Here is a 10,578-nt window from a genome sequence, read left to right on the forward strand (position 1 = left end):
ACTAGTCATGATTTCTATACCCTCTATGTCATAAAAGAACTAGTAATAGACATTATTTTTTATAGTGCAAACGCTACTAATTCATATATAAATTTAATGTTAGTCACCTACTATGTCATGCAAAATATGGTTTCTTTCTTTTTTTTTCTTATTTAATCACTTATCTTAGAATCTTTTATCTTACGTGGTAACTTATTTAATTATAAATGATTAAATGCTCCTGCCAACCATCTCTGTCTCATCCGTAATTTAAAGTTCCATCAAATATATGTACATCAGTGCCTGCCATTTTCTTCTGCTCTTCGAACAAACCTCGGAACGATTTCCGTGGCAACTGAAATCCCTACTCCAACCGTAACCGGGGTCGAGCTCGAGATGGACGTCGTCCACCGTCCATTTTGCAACCGGTCTCTGCTCGTGGGCTTGTGGCCCGGCCAACAACGAGCCCAACCAACTCATGCGCCAAAATCCATCTGGAACACGCGCTTTCCCCTCCCCCAGATAACCAACTCACCGAATTCCCCGCCGCTAAGGAAGGTGACGACCTTCCCGGTCAATTTCCAGCCGCCACCCTGCGACTACCGGAGCTTTCCTATGCTGGACAATGGACAATCCTTGAATTGCAGAGCGAGTCGGGGCGCCGCCGGACGGTGCCAATTCTGTTCCTCTCGTCAAACGGCACATTATAATACACGGAAGACTCGCCGGCCAAGAACGAATCCCCCCGCTACCTTCTCCGCCCCTGCACGGAAGAGTTAATATGTCCGTGCATTGTGCGTCGCATGGTGTCCGCAAAGAGAGAGAGGTGGGGAAAGGACAGGAGGGAGACGAAGAGGCTTTTGCCGTGCTGGCGAGGCGAGCCAAGCCAAGGCTGCCGCTCTTTTCCGACCTCCCGTCGTGAATATCTTCGTATAAGGTTTTCGGTGTCTCGCCTCCTCCTCTCTTATCCGTTTAGAAAGAAAACTGCGTTACTGTGCTGATTCTAATGCAGATTCTAATGAAGTCTTGGCTCTCCTGGTCCTGGGTTACTTGTTTGTGATCTTGGACAGGACAAATATTGCTGGGCATGGTACGAATTCAAGCTTCTTATAGATTGGGAGTATGACTTTCTGTATTGTTTGATAAACAGGCAAAGCATTCATCTGATTGTTCTGGTGAGGTCAGTAGGAGATGCCGGCACCACCAGCATCCATCCATCTGGGAGCTCCAACTCCGCATATAACCTCTCATGGATCAAAAGTTGTACGATTACACATGTATGACTGGATTGTTCTGATTCTTCTGGTCGCGGTAGATGGAATACTGAATGTCATAGAACCATTCCATCGATTTGTTGGATCAGATATGATGACTGATCTCAGATACCCCATGAAAGATAACACAGTCCCATTTTGGGCCGTGCCGGTAAATATCTTTGCTCTATCTAGCATCTTTTCCTTTCCTCTGGCCTGTACAAGTAATCAAACTTTCTTTAAAATACATGATTATGTAGATAATTGGTATCATTGGACCTATTATCATCATCACTGGAATATACTTCAAGAGGAGGAATGTGTATGATTTCCATCATGCTATACTAGGTGAGCTTATATTCTTCCTTTTCTGTTCTGTTATGCTGGTCTACTCATTTGTATTTCTTTTCTGATGTCTAGCATGCCCTAGCAGGGCTCCTATTTTCAGTTCTCATCACGGCGGTTATAACCGATGCCATTAAAGATGGGGTTGGTCGACCACGTCCAGATTTCTTTTGGCGCTGTTTTCCTGACGGATTACCGGTAAATTCCTAGTTTCAGTAGTTCTTTTTAACATAATTTTCAGTTGGATCCCATAGTCATGATTTTATTGGAGCCATTTGTTGCATCTATTCTGCATGTGAAACTTATGGACTTTCTTGAATTTTCAGGCTTACGATACTGTTACTACAGGAGTGCTTTGTCATGGTGAGGCGAGTGTTATCAAAGAAGGTCACAAAAGTTTCCCGAGTGGTCATACTTCTTGTAAGTGAGTTCATGCCTGTCAGTTGATAATTTCTTATGTTCTTTTAATTAGCATTACAAACACATAACATAGGATCGATCATTCTCTAGACTGCAGGAGCTTTCGGTGCTGCCTTCTCTTGTGGAACTGCGGTGGATGACTGACGGGTTTATTTTTGTTATTCAGGGTCTTTTGCTGGCCTTGGTTTCCTGTCATGGTATGTGGCCGGTAAAATAAAAGCTTTTGACAGAAGAGGCCATGTTGCAAAACTCTGCATTGTCCTTCTGCCTCTGATCCTTGCAGCCTTGGTTGCTGTTTCTCGGGTAGATGACTATTGGCATCACTGGCAAGATGTGTTCGCTGGTGGAATTTTGGGTAGGTTAATTTTACAGGGTCACCTGTGCATATTGTACCTCATAATGAGCAAAGGAAGTAGTGGCAAGGGTGCTGCATGTAATTCCTGGAAAGTTATAACTTACTGTTAAAATTTTGCAGGGTTGGTGGTTTCTTCGTTTTGCTATCTTCAATTTTTTCCAATGCCTTCTGATGAGAACGGTATGCTTCATAGTTCCTAGCTCAAACTAGTTTTTTTTTTTGGGTCTATCATAAGTCAAGCTTCTTCATATTTGATCATGTTGTATAAAAGCGCAGCAACACCAAATTAGTTTTATTAAATCCAGCATTGAATATATTTTTGTAGTATATTTGTGTTTGTGTTAAAATGTTACTATATTTTCTACAACCTTAGTTAAACTTGAATAAGTTTGATTTAAAATAAGCATAAAATGATTTATAATATAAAACGAAGGAATTATCGTAGTTCGTACTACTTTGGAGCTTGAACATCACCCATGGTCGTTTTCAGCAAATCAACTTGACATACTCCCAAGTATTTTGACGTATCTTTCGTACGGTGATATGCTAGCCTGAACTTCTTATGCCAGTTTCCTGAGCATCGCATGGTTGGTACTTAATAATACCGCGTTCAGTAGGAAAACTATCTGAAGCTATACTTTAATTTTCTCTGTTCAAGAGCTGCAGATATTCATATATCTGTCCGTACCAAAATTGCTGATGGATTTACTTTGTTGAATGACAGGTTTATGGCCTCACGCATACGCGCGGCACATTCTTAACCCTGATCAGCTGGAGAGCAATCCAACACCCACATCCGTGGATCGCCCAAACTCTCTGCCGAGTGGTTCCTTCAGAAGCTCTAATGGATTGGAGATGGGAAACGCGAGCCAAGCATTAGATTCCATGGAAGCTGGTCGTAGACATCAGTGACGGGACACAACCATCTACGACTCGTAGCAGACAAACCTGACGCACTTTTGATAGCCTGAGATTTATGTGGAGAGAGCTTTCACGTTCACTTCTTTACATACATATACTCATGTAGGATAGAATTGTACTTGTATATTTCAACATGATGTTCGCCATTTCTCATGTAAATTCATGCCAGAGTAAAAAGAACACAAACACATTTGTTTATCTCCTTCAGAAGTGTGGACCGTATGGTTGACTGTTGATAGTCACATCAGTTTGTTGTGCTCTGGGTCTTACTTGATATGAGGATCCATAGAAAAGGCTATAAAGTTACCATGATCTTTTAAAACTTGGACATGTTTCCTCAAGATCTGAACACTTCTCGAACAGTACTCGATCACGATAGTCGCTAATCTTGGCAAAAAAGCTTTGCACCCTCCTAACTTTTGATTTTTGCTTATATTTATAAGCCAAAATTTCAATTTTCAACCTTAATGATTTTGAGGTTTTTTTCATCCTAATTTAATTTTTAATTTTGGCTTTTAGATTATTATAAAAACATACATAAATATTTTATTTGAAATTATTTTCTATTTATAAATATTACGTTTGATCATTTGTTTTAAAAATCCAAAGGATAGCCTCTAACTTGCGTTGAGAATGCATCCACGCCGCCGCTGCCCTTCTCCTAGATCCGTTGCGGCGGCGGAGAAACGGGGGACGGCACGGAAATAGGTGGGCCGGAACGGAATTTTGGTTCAAGTGCTTAGGCCGTAGTGGGGTAGTGACCCACGTGAGGCCCGTTTTGATTCGGCCACGACGGGGATTGTGGCTAACGTGCAGCCCATTTTTGTTGGGCCAGAACTAGAAGACCCCCGGCTCGTTCTGATGAGCTTCCTGGGCACGAACAGGTGTACCGACGACGCTGGCCGATCTGTTCAGCATTCTGGTTTTGCCGATCAAATTACGAATCCTGAACAAAGTGTGGATTGGGTGAACAGGCCCCTGGTCGTGTGTGTATCTACTTTACCTTCTTATGCTAATCTCAACAAACAATCAGGTTTAAGCCTTCAAATGCATCATAAGCAGGGGCCTGTGTGTGTATCTACTTTACCTTCTTATGCTAATCTCAACAAACAATCAGGTTTAAGCCTTCAAATGCATCATCAGCATATGGCAAGCCTTCTAGCTTTTGCAAGAGATCTCTCATTATTCCGACATGATCTTGTTCCCTCTGTCGCTATGTACCGTGGAAATTCCATGTCATGGAGTACAAAACACGTGTACCGGTAATGTGCATGTGTGAGGAGAGGATCAGCACACTAATTATCTGCCTGGTCCGTATAATCATGACATGCCTTTTGTTTTGGAGCATATAGGAGGAGTGTATGTGCTGGTATGATGCAGGTGCGTCGTGTGTACTCATGTGACGCAAAGAACCATGAGATTAACATGGCCTGAACACTGAAATGATGCCGCATTATCTTTTATCATTGGTGTCAGCCAAAAGTGTCCACGGAATCCTGGTGACCATCAGCCTTGCATATGAATATATGATTCTCTGCTGTACTATTGTTCGTCTGCCATGTGAACCAGGTGATGATCAGTGAACATTTTCCCTGAATTTGCAAAGGAAAGGAGGTCGCCGACACTTGCATTTCGTCCATCTGAATCTTGTTTGGTTGTTCACCTTGTTCCAAGAAGAAAAAAAGACATGTTGCTCTGTCTGACTCCTCGGACAGGCTGTATGCTTTGAATAAAGATGGTAAGGTTTGAAAAAATGGACATTATTCAGGCATCCGAGCAACATGGCCAAATTGGGCCTAACCTGCTTGGCTGCCCTAGTTAACTTGGAACAGACAAAAAACCTGCGAGCTGAACCTGACACACCAACGGGTGGCTCTCGATTAATCTAAGACCAAGAGATAGATGATCGTAAACTTTAGTGGAGATGAGCCAGATATGAGCTGTTTAGATGACTCTCAGAAAGGAATTTTGTTGTGACACGAATGATAATGTCCTTCCAACCAGATATGGGTCGTCATTATGTTCCCATTACTTTGACTACACCACAACTAAAACCTGCTCCATTTTTCTCCTCCACTTAATCAATCACGTTAGGCAACAAAAGGTGGTGGTAGATTATATCACAAATGTAACTTTCTTGTGAACATCACATTTGCCTTAGCTCTCCATAACGCCAGGTCAAATTTGCTCAAACTTCTCAGCGAAGCATAATGCAGTTTTTTATTCGAGGGAACCATTGAAACCGACGCGACAGATAGATGGTCCAGCGTGGGGCTCCAAATTAATCAGATTAAATGTTGGACGACTTATGGTTTTTCTGACATTGAAAGATACTCTCTTTTTTCTTTCAGCATACTTTTGAATTGTCTGTGACCACAGGATGCACAATGCATCAATTTTCTGTCATTCTGTGGCACCCGTGCCATCAAAACTTCAGTAGTGATGAGTCCATCTGTGGTCTGACCAAATTACAGTTGATATATGGACCTGAATTAATATATCAGAAACTAAATATCTGTCCCATGTATTTTGCTAACAATTCAGGGATGAGCAGTAGTAGTATGTGTCAATTCTCAGGTTTCTTAGGTCGTCTCCTTGCCTGAAAACCTGGGAGAAAATAGTTAATCTGGTATACATGTATGAATCATGTTGTGCATATATCAGCAGTCAGCTGATTAGGTGGTACTACCTAATTGACTTTTCCTTTCGCAAAGGTGCATCTCTGAACAGTATCACACTTACACCTTGGGCAACAAGATTGAAGATCACTGAACCAAATTCTTTGCTCATTTCTGCACCACAACTTCCGACAACTTACACAAGAAAAGAGGAGAGATCACTGAACCAAATTAAGAAACACAATTAGGCCATGTTTAGTTCAAAAGCATTACATCGAATCTTTAGACATCTAAATGAAGCATTAAATACATATGAACATTAAAACTAACTACACAGTTATAGCAGAAATAGTTAGACGAATCTTTTGAGCCTAATTATGACATGATTAGCCATACATGCTACAGTAACCACTACGTGCTAATGACGGATTAATTAGACTCAAAAGATTTGTCTCACGGTTTTCAGACGGAATCTGAAATTTGTTTTTTTATTCGTGCCTGAAAACTCCTTCCGACATCCGGTCAAACGCTTGATGTGGCCCTTTTGACAAATTTTTTTGGCAACTAAACAAGCCTTAGGGGTTGTTTAGTTTGCAAAAATATCACATCAAAACTTTAAACACATATTTGAAGTATTAAACTTAGTCTAATTACAAAACAAATTTCAAATTCTGCCTGAAAACCGTGAGACGAATCTTTTGAGTCTAATTAATCCGTCATTAGCACATGTTGGTTACTATAGCACTTATGACTAATTATGTCCTAATTAAACTCAAAAGATTTATCTCACTATTTCCTGCATAACTGTGTAATTAGTTTTAATGTTTATATATATTTAATGCTTCATTTAGATGTCCAAAGATTCGATGTGATGTTTTTAAAAAAAAAATTTAGGAACTAAACAGAAAAAAAAAACAGAATGAAGAGGGGACAGTCCCCAATCTAGTCACAATCTGCGTGGCTTGAACTTGATCTCTCGTCTTCCAGCTGTCTGATGCAAGCTTTGTCAAATCGCAGAGCCCACCACAGAAGGCGAAGTTGGCGCTTGGCAGCAACATGCACATGGCATTTAAGAAGATTATTCATTCAATCGATCGGCCGGATGGAATAGAAGATGACAAACGGCATTGACTCAACACGCTAACCCGGCGTCCACGGTTTTTTTTTTTAAACCTAAGACAGGTTGTGTGTGCGACGATCTGTACTGTGCACGGCTGACCCAATCATGGCGGTTAAGTCCTCAAATTAAGCCACCGACTAGAGTACTCGTGACTTCGTGAGAGTCTAGTAGATAGATGCATTCGTTGCAAACTGAAGAAAGATGTATGTGCATGCGCATGATTTTTCTGAAGGTGCCTTTCGCGGTCAAAGGCTAACTACCGGGGACGGATGAAACGCTGGATACTATATATAGTACTCACGGGTTTGTCAGTTTGTGTTTTAATCAGCGTGGTGCAATGTATCATACAGTGTATAGATGTGCCATACTTCACGGGTGTATGTGCCACTGCATTTTGAAGGTTTACTTGACCTAACCGTATCAACCTGTGAGTCCTTTAGCTATTTGGTGAAATAATTCTGACAGTTTCATCCAGTTGGAAGAATGAACATGTACACGATCAGGGTAGACAGTTGTTCCGATCCTAATTCCTAAAAGAAACTCTTATGCCAATTTGATTTAGCTATGATAAAATTATACAAATAACTACAAACTTCATTCCACATCATAAGATTTTCTGGTCCCTCTAGATTTATATGGATACAAATAAATTTAGATATATACATATAAAACACATACATTTTTCATAGATGAATCTAAGTATGGCAAAAATATATTATGATATGGAATGATTGGAATACTAAGTATTAGCTATACAATATTAGCAATATGATGATATATATATGGCCAATCAGAACTATAAAAAACAGTTTACTTGTGGGGATCACTCTCCAGTGCATTCTACTAGTAGTATTATACTACTACCAGATAATCTCAGACATAGATTAAAAATGGTATTTTTATACTTGGTTAATTAATTGATTAATAGTATTCTGTAAATTTGTTTTTTTGTGCTGAAAATCACTATAAAAAGAATGATATTATCTCTTTAAATTTCTACTACATCTAATATTGTTAGTAGTATAATTTAATTACAGTTATCTAATAAGAATATATTAACGGTGTCAATTAAATTCTACTGTCAGTGAAATGTACCGAAGACGGATCCATTGGTGTTAAACCGCAACTAGTATATAACCGGTCGTGTGCGCACATTTTTCATCTATAAGGTGCTTCTAGTTACTCCATCCATTTTGTTAATTCTCATTTTTCGGTTTTCTCTTCTGTACGAAAAGGCTAGGATCTTTGACAATTCATACAATCCTTATCTGTACTTCGTGTCCCCTTTCTCTTGGAAAACCTTACCTGTGTTGTACTTCAGTTACGTTTGTATATGTACTACTACTGCTAATCCATGGTCAAATGAGGACGTCGTACACATTATATTGTTTGATTAAGGTGAAAGTCGATCCTTGAAGATGTGAATGAAGGTGCCAGCAGGTTCGGCCGTAAGGTCTGAACGGCAAGCACCAAAGTTAAAGTGTAGTAGTATTTGTTTAGCTGAAGAAAAGTACTACCTGAATATGTGTTAATGTGTGCATACCTACGTAGCTTTCCGTATTCTCATACCATATAGTAGTATAGTACCACACCATTCTGACTGCTTTTGATGCGAGCATCATTTGGTTAATTATAAATTTCCGGCGATATATGAATCTCAAACTTGTATGCGCATGAAGTCAGAAAACGACTGGCTATTTACACTTTCGCTGTTGTCGTGCCGTCATACGTGCAGGCCTGTAAATATATATACCCCACATGCATACAAACAGTGCAAGAAACAGAGTGCAACTTGTATAGTGCCTTACAACTCAACGACGACTAAATTAAACTGCAAAAACAACTGCAAATAGCTAGTTAATCCGGTTTGATCTCTTGCTATCTCTACCCTCTAGTCAAAGAAAGAGCTAGTGTGTGTGTGAGAGAGAGAGACGTGTAGCTTTCAGACCGGACGTACCGAAGTGAGAGTGCAGCTAGACACAAAAAGAAAGATAAGAAACGATGCGGTGATGGGGAGCTAACCTAAATAATATAGCCACTTGGGGAGGTTTGCTTTTGATGCGCTACAATAGCTTTAAGCTACCTGCACGTTGATTAATTAGGCAGCAGCAGCAGCAGGATGGCATGCTGGGAGGGAGATCGACATCGAAATATCGCCTGTGAAGTTTGACCGGTGTCCAACGGCCGCCAATGGCGTCGCAGGCGTCCATGGATTACGTACCAAGGACGTGCTTATCCGGCCTCCAATTTGCGATTAAAGTGGGGTCTGAGCACATGCGGCGCCATCCTCTTTTGATCCCCCAAGAGCCACACAGAGGATTAATTAACTAATCGCCTAACCGGAGCAGGCAGCCGGAGCCGGGCATACCGATTGATTAATCACTAGTTGGCAGTTAAATAGTCCATTACATACCCCCTTCTTTTGCATTGCTTCTTGATTCGGTAAGGGGGAAGAACAGGCCAATTTATCCATTTCACAATACTAGTAGTGCCAGTACTACTTTGGTGATAAGATAGTGTGCTGTGTGGTAGCCTGGTAGGCTTAGTAGCTAGTACTAGTAGTACAGGTGAATATTGTAGTTTAGCCATAAGACTTTAGCATAATGACATATTTTCCATTTGCCCCCTGTATTTATGTGCTGCTCGCCGGAGAGGTATATATGCAGATATACATTTGCAGCTGGAACATATTTTAGCTGAAATTGAGGGTAGATTCCGCCCTCCGCAATTATTTTATGCATGATGTAACTGCTGCAATTTGGCCAACATACCACCACACATTAGACGGTAGAAACAAAAAACCTCCACTGTCATTTCAACAAAACCGTAGACTTGTGGACTTTGACTAGTAGCATTAGCCTTGTCCTTCCTGAACCGTTCTGTGTGAATCAGCTGCAAGAATCTTGCTAGGTCTACTAGAGTACATCCACTTGGCCATCGATCGATGTGGGCAGATTGTAGCCCACAGTACACGACGGTGCACGCGTACACCACTTGTCCCTGCATTTAATTACGCAATAAACATGCGTACGTACGTACGTAAGCACGAAATGCAGCAGCAATACACAGGTACGTACTACTAGTATTTATGGTGAATACTCCCTCCCAAAAAAACCAATTCTTCGGTTTCCGTGTCCAACGTTTGACCATCCATTTTATTTGAAAATATTTAGAAATTAGAAAAAAATTAGTCACACGTAAAGTACTATTTATGATTTATCATCTAATAAAAATAAAAATATCAATCATAAAAAAATTTAAATAGGACGAATAGTAAAAAATTATAGATAAAAAAATAAAAAATTGGTTTATTTTAGAACGGAGGGAGTAAGTTTTGCTGATACAGCAGCCCTAGCCAGCCAAGTCCTTGTTTGTTGTCTTCACGTGATCAAGTGTGGAGACTTTGGCTGTCACCCACCGTCCCTTTCGCAGGTGACAGTGTGGAGACTTTTAAAGCAATCCGATGCATACTTTGCTGTTGCTGAATGCCGAGAGAGATGATGAGCAGCCACCACGTCGCTGCTACTACTCCTATCTCTGAATCTTCCAAGAGCTCAAGGGATCACA

General features: G+C 40.6%; 1 protein-coding gene across 5 annotated transcripts; it reads left to right on the plus strand.

Moving 5' to 3' along the window:
• The first annotated feature begins 540 nt into the window (after window positions 1-540).
• LOC102714867 (lipid phosphate phosphatase 2-like) lies at window positions 541-3,449 on the plus strand. Of its 5 annotated transcripts, none has more exons than XM_015838384.2 (8): window positions 541-1,069; window positions 1,165-1,404; window positions 1,493-1,580; window positions 1,666-1,775; window positions 1,904-1,997; window positions 2,164-2,352; window positions 2,473-2,532; window positions 3,077-3,449. In XM_015838384.2, the coding sequence occupies exons 2-8, from the start codon at window positions 1,171-1,173 to the stop codon at window positions 3,262-3,264; spliced, it is 963 nt and encodes a 320-aa protein (XP_015693870.1). In that variant the 5' UTR covers window positions 541-1,069; window positions 1,165-1,170; the 3' UTR covers window positions 3,265-3,449. The 5 variants fall into 5 exon arrangements, with proteins under 5 accessions (XP_015693870.1, XP_015693868.1, XP_015693873.1 ...); XM_015838382.2 differs by having other exon boundaries at window positions 541-916; window positions 992-1,404; XM_015838387.2 differs by having other exon boundaries at window positions 541-916; window positions 1,130-1,404.
• The last annotated feature ends 7,129 nt before the right edge of the window (window positions 3,450-10,578 follow it).

The sequence above is a fragment of the Oryza brachyantha genome, chromosome 1 (genome assembly GCF_000231095.2).
Source record: "Oryza brachyantha chromosome 1, ObraRS2, whole genome shotgun sequence".
In the NCBI taxonomy this organism is placed as follows: Eukaryota; Viridiplantae; Streptophyta; class Magnoliopsida; order Poales; family Poaceae; genus Oryza; species Oryza brachyantha.

What these genes read in the sequence shown, in the direction of transcription:
- LOC102714867 (XM_006644481.3), top strand. Translation starts at nt 1,171, where the DNA reads ATGCCGGCACCACCAGCATCCATCCATCTGGGAGCTCCAACTCCGCAT. An exon ending in CCCGAGTGGTCATACTTCTT is followed by an intron (nt 1,998 to 2,163) that starts GTAAGTGAGTTC and finishes TTTGTTATTCAG; the next exon opens with GGTCTTTTGCTGGCCTTGGT. An exon ending in AATGCCTTCTGATGAGAACG is followed by an intron (nt 2,533 to 3,076) that starts GTATGCTTCATA and finishes GTTGAATGACAG; the next exon opens with GTTTATGGCCTCACGCATAC.